This window comes from Talpa occidentalis, unplaced genomic scaffold (genome assembly GCF_014898055.3).
Source record: "Talpa occidentalis isolate TD23 unplaced genomic scaffold, MPIMG_talOcc4v2.1, whole genome shotgun sequence".
NCBI lineage: Eukaryota > Metazoa > Chordata > Mammalia > Eulipotyphla > Talpidae > Talpa > Talpa occidentalis.
The window spans coordinates 154,351,591-154,367,933 of NW_026555331.1; the positions used below are offsets into that span (position 1 = coordinate 154,351,591).

At 61.4% G+C, this 16,343-nt stretch overlaps 1 protein-coding gene across 3 annotated transcripts in view; it reads left to right on the forward strand.

The window, feature by feature from the left end:
• DPP6 (dipeptidyl peptidase like 6) overlaps window positions 1-16,343 on the forward strand; it is a 400,214-nt gene that overhangs the window by 261,359 nt on the left and 122,512 nt on the right. For all 3 annotated transcript variants that reach the window (XM_054692782.1, XM_037516312.2, XM_037516322.2), the window contains exon 3: window positions 12,696-12,794. In XM_054692782.1, coding sequence (XP_054548757.1) covers window positions 12,696-12,794 — 99 coding nt within the window. The remainder of the gene's footprint in view (window positions 1-12,695; window positions 12,795-16,343) is intronic.

Genomic DNA, 16,343 nt, shown 5'->3' on the forward strand with positions numbered 1-16,343 from the left:
TGCTCCCTGCGGCAGTCAGGGCGGAAGCGAGGGGCGGGCACGTGGAGCGGGGCCCTCAGAACGCAGGACCACTGTCTTCTGCAGAGGAGCAGCGTCTTCCCAGGGCACTGGCGCGCGCTGCCGACGGACGGGTGGCACATCTGCAAGGCGCCGGAAACTTTTGGCTTATCTTTCATTTTCAGTTGAACTCGGCAGGTTTCACTGAGAGGGAGAGAAACCCGGCAAATTGGCAGTCGCGGCTCATGAGGTGGCGTCTCCTGCAGGAGGGCGCGGCTGCGGGCGCACCCAGCCAGGTGTTGTGCATGAATCCTGGCGTCGGGTGGGAGGGGAGATGCGCTTCTGGGCGCGGACCTTAACGCTCCTGTTGAGAATCTCTCCACTTGGGAACTGCTGCTACAGCGAGTTCTGTAACGAAACCTCCATGGCGCTTTGAAATCAACGTTGTTTTCAGAGCCCTGCGAGGCTCGCGTGCAGAGATGGCCCCTTGTGCTCTGCCCCGCGCCTCCTCGGGTGTCAGCCCCGCTCCGCAAGGACGCCTCCGCCGCGGGTGGCCCCCGGGACGCTGGTCTTCGCCCGGGTCCAAGGCGCTTTGGGATTGGCTCGGCTCCTTCTGTGGATGCACCCTCCCTCCGAGGCTCTGCCCGGCCTCCGCGCCGCTCCCGCCTCCTCCCCGTTAGCAGCGCTGACAACCTCCCCCCTTCCTGCTGGCTCCACGTCTTGCCTTTCCCACCGAGTGCCAGGCGGGGGTCCCGCAGGACGCAGCCCTCCCAGAGCTTTCCCCCGCAGCGCCCTCCCAGCCCCGGCGCCGGCTCGGCTGGGGACGCCACTGCTCCAGACTGTGAGCCCCCCGCACCCCGCCCGCTGACGGGCTCCGGCTCTTGCCAGCCTTGGCCACGTAAGTGAATCTGCTGCCAACGCGCACACGCGGGCGCTCGCGTGGACAGACGTCTCCCGCTCATTTGGGTAAACAGCAAGGTGGGTCGCTGGATCCTACGGACAAGGTTCTTTAGTTTCGTAGGAAATCAGCCAGCGGGCTGCGAGGTGGCTGCGCAGCTGGCGCTCCCTGCAGTGGGCGTCCCTGTTTGCGTGATTGTTCGGTGGGTACCATGTCGCCTGGTCAGTTTCCACGCGGAGCAGGCCAGTGCCCAGGGTGCCCTCAGCCTCTGTCTCCTAACTAGCCCCCCCAGGCCCCCGCCCCGGGGCCCGACCCCTGAGGCCGCGCGCGAGCGTGCACGTTCTCGGGATTCTGCGCGAGCGTTAGCAAGGTGGCCGCGCGGCACACACTCACACGGGTCTTTCCTTCCGTGTCGTGCCCGTGGTCCCTGCTGTGTTCCGAGGGGTCGGTGCCCACGGTCACCGGGGCGGCTTCTCCCTCACGAGGCCGCACACCCCTGTGAAACTCACCAGGGGCCGCTCCACCCCTGGGGAATCACGACAGGCCGCCTGCCCCTCGTCCCGTGTGAGCCTGGCAGAAGCGGGTGTCTTGCCCGTCTCCCGGGGCCCCCTCTGCCTGCTCTGCCTCCCACCGCCCCTCGCCCCGGCCCGGTGTCATGAGGCCGGGGGGCTGCAGGGTCCCGGCGGGGACGCACAGGGGCGTGGAGGACCCGCTCTTCCCGCCCGCGCCTGGCGCCCTGCTTGTGTTCCCTTTGTCCACGCCTGCCCGCTGCCCTCGGCCTGCCTGGGGGCTCGGGCCGTGAGGTGGGGTGTCTTTGCTGCTGCCGTTGCTGCCCTGGTTTGCGCCTGCGCTGATTCGCTGCCGTAGGTGAGGGTTGGGGAGAGTGTGTGGTGACGGAATTAGGCCGCGTCGTTGTCCCAGAATCACTCTCGCGAGCATCGGAGTCGTTACCCTGGATTAGGGGTCACGTAGTTATGATTGTCCTATCATGACGTCACGTTGCTGCTGCTGTGTCCAGAACAGGGTGAGGGCGTGGGGGCAGGAAGCACCTGGGGAGGTTTTCATGCAGGATGAGGACCTGGAGTGTTTGCGGGACAAGCCTGGTAACGATGGAAGGAAATCTGGGGTGACGACGCCCAGGGGGGCCTCACAGGACAGGGGCGGCCTGGCCTGGGCTGTGGGGACCAAGTGGGGGTGAGGAGTCAGACGCAAAACTTAGGCTTGTGGCACTTGGAAGGGTCTGGAGCCCAGACAGACGCCCCAGGGGTGCCCCCTGCCCACAACGAGTCATGAGTCACGACTGTTCTTAGACTCTGAGAGAGCCACAGTGGTCTTATCCTCGGACGCGGGGTTATGTCCTTGTAAAACTTTGGGTGCGCTTTGGGAAGTCCGTAGACCTGGGCACCCCCCTTCATGATCAGTTTAGGGAGCCCCTGAGCATTTATCCCAAACCAGATGTCCCAGTGTATCCGCTGGAGCGTTTCTGTCCACGAGAAGCCGGCACCCAAGTGCGACAACCCAAACCGTGCGTCTGTGCTGTTCCACGGGCCCGGAGTCTGGACACAGCCACAGCCCCAGGCGCCCCCGCTCTCTGTCGCCATCATCATCAGTGTGGTGGCAAAGTGGCTGCGAAGGCACCACACCCCCAGCAAGAGCCTCGTGGACAGGAGGAAGGACTCTCAGAAGGGCCTGGCATGGTGCTCGGTCCCTGACACCAGCCCGGAGGTGGCATTTCACAGCGCACGGCCATCCTCGGCCTGTGGGGGGCTGCGAGAGTGGCTCTCCCACAGGAGTGGGTTCTGCTGAGCTAGAAGCCCCCCAGTAGCTCTGGTGGTGGGAACCCCATGAGCAAGATCCCACTGAGGAGCTACTCTGGGAGGGCAGCCTGCGTCCCTGGGACTTGAACGGCGAATCTGCACCAATCTTGAAAGCAAATCTGAAAAGAGGGAATTCTGGAAGATTCCCATAAAAGGAAGAATTCTCACCTCTGCTAACCTTATGGCTAGTTGCAAACTCCCGAAGCTCCGAGAAGTAGGTCCCTGGGAGGATCTTTTTTTTTTTTTTTTAATTTTTTTTTTTAATAGAGGCATGTTTTATTTATTTATTTGTTTGTTTGTTTGTTTGTTTTGTTATACAAGCACTGGGTACAGTCAGAAGCGCGGGAGGGTGAGAGGATTCACCAGAGCCAGAGCGGGGAGCAGAGCAGGCAGAAGGACCGAAGTGCACTGCTGAGGGGAGCAGCGGGCGGCAGGAGAGGTCTGCGCGCCATGCGGGACCCTCCTCCGGTGGCCGGGGAGCAGCCGGGGATCGAACCGGCGCTGCAGAGGCCGCGGGCAGCTTCGCAACCCAGCGCTGAACCGCTGCGCCACGGGGGAGGCCCCCCTGGGAGGATCTTAAGTCTCTCTAGTCACTTGTTGTCATTCGTTGTGGAAGGATTGCGAGGTGCATCCCGCTTGTTTATTGAAACCTTGTACTGAAGCGTCTTTATCCAAAAGATGGGGCTGCAGGTCCCCGTTACCTGTGCTGGCACTGAGCGCAGGTGAAGGCAGGTGGCGTGCATCCACCCGCGCAGGGGGGGCTCTACCCAGAGGGTCGCTGCTTCACGTCCCTGTTCTCAAGGCTGCGTTGCGGGGAGGCCATGGACAGGCCAGCTCTTCTCCCGGAGGCTGGCCTCCCTGTCGCCTGGCATAGAGGACCCCCCTCCGGGGAGCACCGTGGCCTTGGGGACCTGCACCGGCTGCTGCTGGGGCTGGCTGACCGGGCTGCCATGTTATCGGCTCAGGATCAAGAACTCGGAACCTGTGATCGCATCAGGTCACGAGCTCAGAGAAATCCACCAAAGCGAGCCAGCGGGTCGGGGTCGGAGCTCAGGGTCCCCCAGGGTCGTCCCCGGCTTGAGCCGCCGCTCGTCGCCCAGACAGAAGCGACCGTGTGTGAGCTTCCTCAGGCTGCCGCTTCGTTTTCCTAAAATCCCACATTCTTTCTGAATTAAGTCTGAGCTTTTAGGAGAGGCGCTAAAATCAGCAGAAACGAAGGGAGCGCTCCTCGGCGGCCCAGATTCTATCGTCTCTTCCCCCCCTTTGCTTTCCCCCGCCCGGATCCTTTGCTAAGATGTTTTCACTCAGTAGGTGTTCGGCGAGCGCGTCTCAGAGGCTGCCGCCTGCAGTGGTGGCTTCGTGGGCGAGGAGGAGACGGTCCCGAGGCCGTGGCAGCTGCAGATGCCCCCAGAGGCAGCCACGTCCTCGTGCCCGAGTCGCCGCCCAGGCAGGACGGGGCGGCGGCTCCATGGAGCTTCGTGCGGTCAGGGGCCGGGTCTGCAGACCCATCCAGGGCAGACGGAGAGTAGGTGGTGTGGCCAGGGAGGTGGAGACTGGAGCAGGGAGGCCACGAGGCCAGGAACGCAGCCCCCAGCGTTGGGGAGGAGAGGAGAGACCCCCCTAGGATTTCCGGGAGAGGACAGCCCTGCTGACACTTGATTTCACCCGGCAAAGCTGCTCGTGAGCTGCCAGCTCAGAACTGTGGGGGAGGGGGGTGCAGGGGGGTAGGGCCCTATGGCACGGCAGCCGGCGGGGCGAGGGGGGTGATGCCCACTCCACAGTGGGCACGTCTGGCGGCGGGTGGGGGCGGGCGGGGGCAGGCACCGGCCCTGGAGGCCGGGATACGTGACGGCCTGGCCGGCCTGCCCTCCGGCCCAGCCGCGAGAGTCCGCCCACCCCCCTCCCACCTCTCGGACTTGCCTCTCCGTGTCAGATTTTGGTTCTTTATCGTCTCTCCCACCAGAAGAAAGACCTGAAGTTCATCCACATCAAGATGAACATGGTCTCCACACGCTGAGAGGAAAAGACACTACGACCTCCAGTGCTGGCTTCACGCCTTTTCCCGGGTTACGGACACGCCCCAGACCTGCGGAAGCTACGCTTGCGGGTCATACGAAATGAACAGAAAGTCTAAATAAACACGGCCAATCAGCAAAGCCCGTAACATTCAAATGAAAAATGTGCCTCGCGTGACGTGGGCCTCTGGGAGGAACTCACCTCCTGCAACGTGCGTGTGGCGTGTGCTCTGGGGACGCAGGTGTTTGGGGTCCGACAGGCGCGCCTTTGCTGGCACTTCACCCGGTGCCCCTCTGCTGGGAGCACGCCCTGCTGTCCATGCCGCGGGCCTTGTGCTCCGGGGAGAGTGAACTGTTGCGTGGGCAGCACCACACTGATACTGACAGGAGGCGCGGAGCAGCTCCATCACGCAGGACGCTGCTGAGAGCAAGGTCCGGGCCTTTTTTATTGATAGAAGAATCATCCGGCGTCAGTTGAGAGGAAGGAGGACAGAGAGGAAAGGTGGGACGGGACCTGCGCTCTGTCATCTGCGTGTCGGGGTCGGGAGTGTGCCCCCGGGGTCGGGAGTGTGCCCCCAGGCTCGTCTCATCGCTTGACGACTCGGTGTTGTCATGGAGATCACGCCCTGGCTCCCCAGACACGGTTTCCATCTTATCAACAGGGCGTCCACTGGTCAGCTTCTGGGGTCCCTTGTTATACTTCGGCCTTCGGCCCCCCGAGCGTTCCCAGCGTTACCCCGTGATGTACAAGTCAGGAGTACGTTTTATGCGTCGGTCATCAACCCCCTGCCCCAGGCCTTCCCCGTCTCACCTCGGGACGTGTAGCCTTCCTTGCATGAACCAATGGCGCCTTGCAGGGCTGGGCGCTGCCCCTCACTGACGGGCCCTTCTGGCCTTGCTGAGGATTTAGAACTGGAGGCAACAAAATGGCAGCCGGACAGGCCCTTAGGGTCAGCAGACCCGCAGTGAACGTCTGCAGATACCAGCTGAGACGCTGCCCGTGGAGGCAGGTGGGAGCAGCCCTCACCCATGTCTGTTGTCCAAGCACCATGTGCAAGAAGGTGTCAAGTCAACAGCCAAAGAAGATCCTTTTCTCACGCCGTCAGCTCTGCAGCCAGCCCTGGATGCCATCACCCGCCATTCCTGGTCTTCCCGGTACCAGTTCCTCTGGCGTTTCCTCCCGCCCTTGCGCGTCCACGCTCAGGGCCGACTTCCTGGGAGTGGCCCGTGTTCGGCTCCCTGGACTCCTTGCATTTCCTTCTCTTCTCTCTCGAGGTATAAAAACCTACGAAGTTGTTTTTAATTTCTCTATAGATTTCTTTCATAACTTTATATGAAATTGTCTTTCTATGTACATTTCTCCCCAGTCTCCAGCAGTCTCTCGCCTTCCCAGATGAGATGGAGAAATCAGCCTGCCTGAGCAGCCTCCCCCCACGCCCCCACTGCCCCCCCGATCTCTCTCAGGTCCGGATCATACCCACCACCTGCTTTCTCACTTCAACATAATTTCCCACCAAACAATGACAAATTGATTTAAAAATGAAAGATTTGGGCCTCCCCGGTGGCGCAGCGGTTGAGCACTGGGTTGCGAAGCTGCCCGCAGCCTCTGCAGCGCCGGTTCGAATCCGGGCTGCTCCCCGGCCACCGGAGGAGGGTCCCGCATGGCCCACAGACCTCTCCTGCCGCCCGCTGCTCCCCTCAGCAGTGTCCTTCGGTCCTTCTGCCTGCTCTGCTCCCCGCTCTGGCTCTGGTGAATTCTCTCACCCTCCCGCGCTTCGGACTGTACCCAGTGCTTGTATAAATAAATAAATCGATCTTTTTAAAAAATAATAAAAATGAAAGATTCATTTTAAAGCCTTCACCATTTTATCCTTAAACACATCGGGGTTGCCAAACCTGACAGTGAGGACACAGCCGTGGAGAGAAATCCTGACGCTCTGAGCAGCTCATCCCGAGGCCTTAAAACCCGTCCACAGCTACAAAGAGCTTATTGTGTGGACCTTGACGTCGTTAAGCCTAGAAAATTGATGGGAATATTTTGACCTGCCGTGAAGAAGTGAAGCTGTCTTTGTTGCAGGCGAGCGGAGCACCGACATACAGAACGTGCTGCGAAGACACAGAAGCAGATCTGGAATGGCTGCGGACACGGGGTCTGGGGCAGATACCGTGATTCTGTGCGCTAGCAACAAAAAGATGGACACTGAAGATTAGAAAACGTACTGGTCACTCAGGCTACCATCGCAAAGCCACAGTCTGGGTGGTGAGGTTTATTTATTTTAATAGCAGAGGTTTATTTTCTCAAAGCTCCCTGATCTTTAAGCCCAGGATCAGGTGCCCGCAGGGCCCATTTTCTTCCTGACCTGCAGACCCGTCACCTCCCCACAGCGTCCCCTACTTTTCTATGTATGCGTGGAGATGGGGGGGCGAGAGCCAGTGCCTAGTCCCGTCTTCTTATAAGGGCGCCGCTCCTGCAATTAGGGCCCATCCTGGTGGCACCATTTAACTGTAATTGCCTTCTTTAAGGTCCTGTCTCCAGAGACGGCCCCAGTGGGGCTAGGGCCCCCGTGTGGGAATGTTTGCAGGACACAGTTCAGCTCCCAGGCCCAGGACACACAGCAGCCTTGGGAAGGTCACTGCAAGGACTCACCCCCCCGCACACAAGGGGTCTATGCACCCTCCCGTGCTGGGGCTCGCACCCTGTCACAGCAGCAGCTGCTCAAAAACCCAAAGTGCCATCAGCTCAGACTCCCCAAGCCTCGTCATCCCGGGTCAGAGCTGGCAGGCTCCCCATGGGCACCGCTGCGCAGACTGGTGGGCTGAGGGCGCAGGTGTGGCTCCTAGGGCCGGGGTGAGCCAGACCCTTTCAACAGTTACAGACATTTCTTCTCGAAAGGAGTGACCTGAGCAGGAGAGAGTCGCCAGCTCTAAATCCAGCTGGGCGAGCAGGTGTGCGGATTTGGGGGTAACACTTTGGGGCACGTGATCCTGCCCTTGGGGGTGCTCTTCTTCCCTGCGGAGCCTTTGCCAGCTGCCCCCTGTCTTGTCTCCTTTGCCAGCGAGCCCTGGAGGGAGAGCAGCTGTCTTTACTTTCATACTCTGCCCCTTTCAGTGCACGCTGGCAGCGCCTCTGCAGATGTGAGTGTCTTAAGAACCCGCGTGCCCGTGTGTGTGTCATGGATTCAGCGCCGTAGGAACGAGACTCCTCCAGCCTCCCAGACCTCCCCGTCCCTGGTTGCCTGTGCGAGCGGCGAGGCAGGATCCGTGAGGCGCTGCCCCTAAGCCCCTCGGGGTCTCTCGTGTGACCCAGAGCTCAGATCTTTCCATCTCCCCAAAGTACTGCAAAAGGTCGTTCCGGCCCATCCGCCGCCGCCTCTCTCCTGGCAGTGCACTGCCTGCTTTGAACACCTGTTACAATCTGGAAAATGGGACGATTTCTCCAGCGGATGCATAAGTGGCCCCTAAGCTTGTTCGGTGTCCCTGGCTTTGCGGTGTCACCGTCGTGAGGGCGTGAGCGTGGCTGCCACTGAGCAGGTGGTGACTTGGCCTTGACAGCAGCTAAGGGCACGAGCCAGGCCATCGTCTATGGCTCCTCCTATGTGAAATACCCAGGACAGAAAGTGGGCTTGGTGGCCTGGACTGCGGAGAGGGGCAGGAGTGGTGAGTGACCGCTGGTGCTTTGGGGCGTCGGGGGCGGGGATAATGAAAAAGCTCTGTGTGAGATCACAGCGCCACTGGGCGGATCCGGGGTGTGCGGGGCTGGTGCACGCCACAGTGAGTTCTTTGGCATGTGAGTTTCGTCTCAATGAAGATATCCCAAAAAGGGAGGGAGGAGCTAGTGCACATGTTGGCGCGTGTGTGTGATGTGACATTCCCAGTGATTAGAACTCTTAAGGCAAGCAGGTGGGCAACTACAGTGAAGCATTTGAAGGTTTCCATTTTTTTCTAGATCTAGAGCAATGGCACAGGCACGAAATGCTGATGGTTGTCCCTGAGGCCTCCGATATAGAAGCCTAAAGAAAGCCCCTGGGCCGGGCCTCCTTAATTTGTGGGGTGTGCTGAACAATGCTGGCGACTCGGTGCCGGGCCCTGGAGCAGAATTACAAAGGGGGACATTGTGAGGTTGTGCTTGTTCCTTGGAGCTTCTGAAGGGGGAGCTTGCACGAAGAGCCCCTTCAGATAAGCCAGGACCTGCGTGACTTTACCGAGACATCCATTTGGGGTCAAACCAACATCATGCTTTTCACTCATACAAAGATGGCAAAAACAGGCGTGAAGTCAAGGCAGAGGTGGAGATTCAAAGCTCCTGGTTTCACTCAGCAGAGCTGCTTGAGCTGGTCCGCGTGACGGGCCCTCGCAGAGACGAGGTCACAATTCTGATCTTACAAAGAAAAGGGGAAAATCAAGCTCATGTGGAAAAAGGCCGAGTCTCTGCCCACGGCAGCCGCAGGAGGGCCCGAGGCCTGTGCTCCGCGGTGGGAGCCAGGACCTTTGAGGACCCGGCGGGGGTTCTTGGCGTCTCTGTGCTGCGGCTCCGACTAGCAGGGTCAGCGCCGTTGCTGTCACCCCACAGCTCCCGGCTTCCTCTCAGGGCCGGCCTGGAATGCCCCAGGGACCTTCCTCCAGCCCAGTGCCTTCCTGCCCCGTGACGGCCAGCAGCCCCGCTCCGTTCTGGGAGAGCCCGCTGGGGGCGTCCGTGTCTCCCTGTGAGGGGAGGCCTGCATGCTGCAGCGTCCCTTCCAGGGCTGGGCCGAGCGCCGGGTCACACGCTGGCTTCCGGGCGTGCTCTTGGCTTAAGTGCCGAGGCTCCCAGGCCGCTGCTGGGGCTGCCCGGGTCCCGATGCTTTCACGGTGGTGAGACGGCGGAGGAAACTAGGGCAGCATCTGCAAAGCTTCTTGTACTGAACCCGCGGACGCCGGCGAAGGGCTGCCCCCGCGCGCACCGGGCGGCCCAGGCGCCCTCCAGCCCCCACGGTGAGGCCGGCGCCCGCGTCTTCACGGGACAGTCTTGTCACGGAGCAGCTGCGGAGCCGGGCATGAACGGGGCGGGCGGTGGTGGTTTGCTTTTGAGGAAAAGCCATCACGTGAAGGAACAGCGCCGACGGTGAAAAACGACGCCTCCTCCGATCCCGCCCGTTCCGCAGAGTCCCGTGTGGCGCAGACGGCCCCAGGGCGCGGGACAACAGCGCGCAGACGCACCGTCTGCTCAGCCGAGGCCCGGCCAGCCCTGCTGCCCGCAGTTCTGAGTTTTCGCTCTGTTCCCGTTGAGGAAACTCTGGCTACGTCACCATCTGTGTCTTAGAGGCGCAAGAGGGCCCTTCAGCTGGGTGCACTGCACCACCTCCGAGGCCCCCGGCCTGCCGCACCCCACCCTGCCCGCACCCCTCCCCGCCACGGCCTCAGCCCTGCAGAGGGGTCTACAGCTGGTTGCCGACGTGGCTTTCTCTGACCCTTCGGTTTCTCTGGGTGCCGCACGGAAGTCGCAGCCTCCGGTATTTGTCTCCTTCTGGCTGCCTCACTCGGCACCGCCCCCCAGCTCACCTGTGTGGCCGCAGATGGCAAGAGTTTCTCTTTCTGATGGCTGAGTAGGTTCCACGGTGCCCGGAGACCACGTCTTCCCGACCTGCTCCTCTGTTGTCGGCACTCAGGTTGCCCCGGGGCTGGCCTCTGAGAACAGAGCTGCGGTGAGCACTGGCCACGCGCCCGCCCAGGGCCAGCTGGGAGGTCTCCGCGGTTACGGCCCCTCAGGGCTGGGCAGAACACGTGCTGGGCACCATCTCTGCCCTCGGGGAAGCACCAAACTCTAAGTCACTGACTTCTCTAGACAGTCGTTAACCGTGTGAAGGACGCATCACAGTCCAGGCGGTGGTCAGTCCGGGCGGCTGGCAGTGAGAGTCTCGGGCGCAAAGCTGACCATGGCAGTCGGATTCCTGATAGGAGGCGCCCCCAACAGCCATCGCAGTGCCTCTGCCCCACTCAAACATCTCACAGGTTTTACAATGTCTTTTAAAACCAAGATAATAGTTTTGAAAATAACAGAAGACATTTTTAGGTGTTCCCTAAAGCTTGTAGTTGGGCCTCCCTGCCGACCCAGGGGTTCAGTCTCGGCTGTCACTGCTGTGGCCTGAGTTTGGCCCCTGGGCCAGGGAGCTACCCACATGGCGCAGCAGACCTCTCCTGTCTCCCCGCTGCTCCCCTCAGCAGTGGATTTCAGTGGATCCACCTGTTCTGTTCCCTGCTCTGTCTCTGGGGAGTCCTCTCACCCCCCACCTCTGGCCTGCACCCCAGTTATTCCACAAAAAATAAAAATAAAAATAAAACCTGTAGGTGCTCAATAGAGCAGTATTTTGTTCAAAGAAAAGATTTCAGAAAGCAAATAAACTGCCTTCCCATCGTTCACCTAGCGATGGTCAACCGCCAGGTGGCGGCGCAGCCGTTGGCAGTGCGTCGGGGCCCCGGTGACGACATCGTCACCCTCGTCCACACCAGGCATCCGTGTCTGGTCCCAGGCGCCTGCGGCCACCGTCAGGGAGGACCTGGGGACCAGCTGCGTTGGGCCTGCTTTGTTAGCGCCTGGGGGAGGCCCAGCCCGAGTCCCAGCAGATGCTCCTCCAGAAGACTCGCGGGCACCCGTCCTCGAGGGCAGTCCGGCAGCCGACGCATGAAGTAACACGCGGCTGTCCCGACGCCGGTCACCGTGACGTCCAGAGAGGCCAGAAGGAAAGGCCGCTGGAGATGGGTCATGCCCGCGGCCCGCAGAGGCTTGGGCCTCGCTCACGAGTCTCATTCTGGTCTCACTGGTCATCTACACCATGCCCGTTGTCGCCCCGCCCGGCCCGGCCTGAACACAGAAAAGTCAAAGAGGCAAAGGATGCGGCTGAGGGTTTTCGTGCCGTGACCACCAAGACGCGGAGCAGGTGCCACGGCCAGCAGCGGGAAGGGGAGCAGAGCAGACCGGCTGGGGGACAGAGAGGCCGGCAGGGGGAGCAGAGAGACTGGCTGGGGGAGCAGAGAGGCCGGCTGGGGCGCAGCGCGGCCTCGGAGCCCCTGGCAGGTGTGCACGCTGCACACCGTGGCCAGCACAGAGGCGATGGGCAGGGCCCACACGGGGGCAGTGGAAGGGGACTTCGAGGCTCCTAGAGGATTGCGGGAGCAGCTGCGCCTTCTGTTGCGGGCAGGGGTGCGGGCGAGCGCCCGGCTGACGGTGCCCGTGGCCAGCGTGAGGCGCTTGTCAGTGTTGCAGGGTGAGGGCGTGGGCGCCCGTGAGCCGGCGCTGAGCAGCCTCCACCTGTTCAATGACCAGGTTCTCAGGCCTCGCCCTGACAGGGAGCGCTGCTGCTGGGGCAGAGGTGGGACCCCGGGAGCTTGGCCAAACCCCTGGAAATAGGGTGAAGGCGCCAGATTTCTGAAGTCTCAGGGCAGGCGCCGTCAGCTGTTGACTCAGCGCCCTCACGGCTCAGCCAGTCATGTCCTCCCCGGCCGTGCTCAGGGGGTGTGCAAGGGGTGTGCAAGCACGTTCCATTTGGGACGTGGCCCTGTCTGGACAAGAGCTGGTTCCTCACGCAGAGCCAGCCGGGGAGTGAGGCACAAGGAGACTCGGACAGCACAGGCTAGTGCTCGGCGGGCGACGAATGACTCCCCACGGTCCCCACGGTCACGGCCCCCCCACCTCTCGGCCACTCCCTCGTAATGGCTCATACTCAGCAGGAAACAGTCATTTGCCTCCACACCTAGGAGCTGCCGTTTCTCCTTGCCGGCGAGGGGGTGACGCCATCCCCCGCCGTGGCTTTTGACCGTTTCTTTAAAAACAAAAAGCTCGAGCGGCTTCTTCATTTGCTGAACATGGTTCTTGACGTTGCGTATCTCATGCGCACAGCGTGGCGGGGGGGGGGGGGTTGGGGGGGACGCTGCGTGCTGTGTGGGTCCCGCCTGCACCAGAGGTGAGTGTGACGGCCTCTCCCTCTCTCCTAGAGGAGGACAGCAGCCTCTCGCAGAAGAAGAAGGTCACGGTGGACGACCTGTTCAGTGACGACTTCAAAATCCACGACCCCGAGGCCAAGTGGATAAGTGGTGAGTCCTGGAGGGGCAAGACCTCCCCACCCCCTGCCCAGCTCCCAGCCCCTCCCGGAGCCGGGCCCTGGCTTCTGGGACAATCATCCTATTAGCATTCTTCTGGGCAAATCGGCTGCTCCGGCTGAGCCGGGCCTCCGTGTCGCCCCGGGCGGTGCTTCCTCGGGAGCGTGGACCGTTGCTAAGTGACGGAGCAGGAGCCCCCGCGCGCCGCCCCCGGCTCCTGTTCTCCTCGGTCCTCTGCTCACTGTCACGCCCCAGCAGCGGGTGGAAGGAGGAGAGGACTCTTCCAGAACGCGCCCGGCGCACAGGGAGCCCGGGGCACGATGCGGAATTCATCTTCCCTTGAACTTTAATCCGAGGAGACTAATCTTCCTGTTGGGGGATTTTTTTAAATAACAGAACAGAATAAATTGGAAGCAAAGGGCCGCGGGCACGTCGCACAGCTTTGGCCGGGCACAGGGGCATCTTCATTCCCAGGGTGCAATGGAAATGATTTTAGGGGCAATTCATGGAAGAAAGACGTACCCCCCCGCCCCGCATGGCCGCCCCGGTGGGGCCTCCGCACAGCGCCTCTGCTCTCACCGGGGTGCCCTGGCCTGCGTGTCGCGTCTGCGGGGGCACTGAGGGCGGCCCTCGGCCCAGAGCCTGCGCAGGGGAGGCGGGGTCGGTTCCATCTGTGTTTCGTAATAGACGGGGCCGCTCGAGTGACGGCCCTGAGGCGGGAGCTGGCTGCGGCGTGGCTGTGCTGGGCCGGCCCCTGGCCCCCGACCCCCACCCCTGGCTCCGGCCCGAGCGCCGGGCCCTGCTGGGCCTGCTGTCCCCGGCTTCTCCACGGTCAGTGAGCCGCCACGGAACCGGGCCCTGCTCGGGAAGCAGCTCCTCTGTGCTCTGTGATGGCTTCAGAATTGATTTCTGATCTTTAGACGAGTTTATTCTAAAATGAAAGAAACTGAGCCAGCTCGGAGGGGGTGTGCTTCAGGAAGAGAGTTGGGGTGACGAGGGCAGCGTGTTGGGAACGGCGTGAGGCGAGCAGACTCCCCAGCAGAGAGTGCCACCCGCGTCCGTCCTGTTGGGGAGTGATCTCACCCTTTGTGGGGGAGACTCGGCGTCTGTGGCCGAGGCCACCCCTTGCGTGCGCTGGCGCTCAGCGCCTCAGCCCTGGACCCCAGCGGGGGCGCAGCGAGCACGGGCGGTGACCCTGGCCCCAGCTCAGGGACAACTGGCCTTCTCATCCCTCGAGAAGGTGTTTCAAAGGGGGTGTGTGAGCTCCATCTCAGAGAAGGCCGAGAACAAGCCCTGGCCGCGTGGGTCTGCCGTGTCAGCGCTGTCACACCCCCGTGGGGCAGCCCGAGGGGTGGGGAAGAGAGGGGCGGGTGGGGAGGCGGGGAGGGCCGTGCGGGCGGAATCTAGGATAGAGCCAGGGCCAGAGACGGACCAGCAGCCAGAGCTGCAGCTTGGAGCGGGCGCTGGGGAGGCTCCGAGCAAACCCGGTGTGAGCTGGATGCCCAACCCTGGCCGCTGACCCCACACGGATGCTGGGGACAGTGTGTGCAGAGACGGGAGCCCTGCGTTCTGCAGAGAGCTGTGTCCCACGGCCCAAGGAGTTGTGTCCCCAGAACTGGCTCCTGCGGTGGCTGGAGCGGCTGCCCACCAGGCTCCCCGGCCCTGCTAGCTTCATGCCCACCAGGCTGGGCGCTGACAGGGGACTAAGAGGCGGCCCCTGTCCAGGAGGACGTGCCTGCGGCCTGCTTTGGCAGGTTAGGCCCATTGGTAACGACCATGCGTGGTTCCAGGCACCCCTTGGGTGTCCGGAGCTTTCCGAGGGAGCCTCTTGACGATTGGTGACGAAGAGCCGGCGCTCAGGGCTCCCACGGGCCGCCCTGTCAGAATCCCGGGGTGTAACTGGCCCCCACACGTTCCCTCTCACTCTCTCCTCTCCCTGATCACTCCTCTCCCCTCGTCCCTAAAGACAAGGAAACCCACACTGTGTCACTCACCCAGCCTTGTGTTGGCAACGACCTCGCTCACGCTTTGCGCCCTGAAGCTCACGTGTTCACCCGAGAAAGGTCACTGCACGCCCAGGGGGTCGCGGCGCGTGGAGCTGGCGCCTTTAGAAATGATCTCAGCATCCACTCGCTATTGTCTGTTGAGAGCCTAGAAGCACCAGGTAAATGCCGGGGCCGGAGGGCGGCCATCTCCCAGGCGTGTTTCTCAGGCCACCACCCACCCCCACCACCCGCTTCCTCTGTCACTACCTCAGCCTCCTTGGTGTCCTCCCTGTCCCGCCTTCTCTCCCTCTGCTGCGCCTCTTCTTTCTCTTCATCATCATCATCTCCACATCATCGCCATGACATCGCCGCCACCATCATGACATCACCACCATGATGTCATCACCACTGCCGTGGCGTCATCACCATCATCATCCCTATATCATCCTCATGACATCATCGCCATCATCATCACATCCTCTCCACATCGTCGTCATGACATCATCACCACCATCATGACATCATCGCTGTCATCCTCACACCATCATCACACCGTCACGTCATCATCACCACCACCACCAGGGCTTCGTCACCACCATCATCACTGCCACAGTCATCACCGCGGCACCACATCGTCATCACCATCGTCGTCATCTTCATCAGCGTCTGGGGGCGCCTGCGTGTTGAGCTCTAGGCTGAGTGCTTCCACGTTACATCATCTACGAGTCGTGGCCACCACTGTTCCCATTTTACACATCAGGAAACTGAGGTTTAGGGAGTTTAAGCGCCTGGACCAACATCACTGCCGGTAGCAAATTTCAGGCTTGAGCTGCAGGTCTCTCTGGCCGCACTGGCTGCGCTGCGTTGGCTGCCGTCCAGGTCTCCGTCGCGGCAGCTGCCTTCGAGAGCTCCCCAGCCACGCAGTGTGGGCCCAGGCGGCAGGGTGGGGCCCTTACAGAATCACGCCAGCCCTTACGTTCTCTGTTCTGACAGCGCCGTGCCCGTGATGCTTCTGGCGCTAGCAAAATCCCCAAGGGATAAAGAAAGACGGGATCATTGCTCCAGGAGCGGGAGACTTGAGTTTTTTATTGAACATTAACCGCTAGAGTTAACCAGTGTATCTTGGGGTTGAAGTTGGAGCCGATCGTCTAGAACTAAGACACTTTATTGATCAGGAGGAAATGTGTGGGGCTGGAGCTCCGTTTCTTCTCACCCATTTTTACACGGGGGACTTCACTTCTTTTTTCTTTTCTTTTTTTTTTAAAGTTTTGCTCACCTTAATTTACTTTTATTTATTTTTTAAAGATTTATTTATTTATTTATACAAGCACTGGGTACAGTCAGAAGCGCGGGAGGGTGAGAGAATCCACCAGAGCCAGAGCGGGGAGCAGAGCAGGCAGAAGGACCGAAGGACACTGCTGAGGGGAGCAGCGGGCGGCAGGGGGGGTCTGCGCGCCATGGGGGACCCTCCTCCGGTGGCCGGGGAGCAGCCGGGGATCGAACCGGCACCGCAGAGGCCGCGCGCAGCCTCGCAACCCAGCGCTCAACCGCTGCGCCA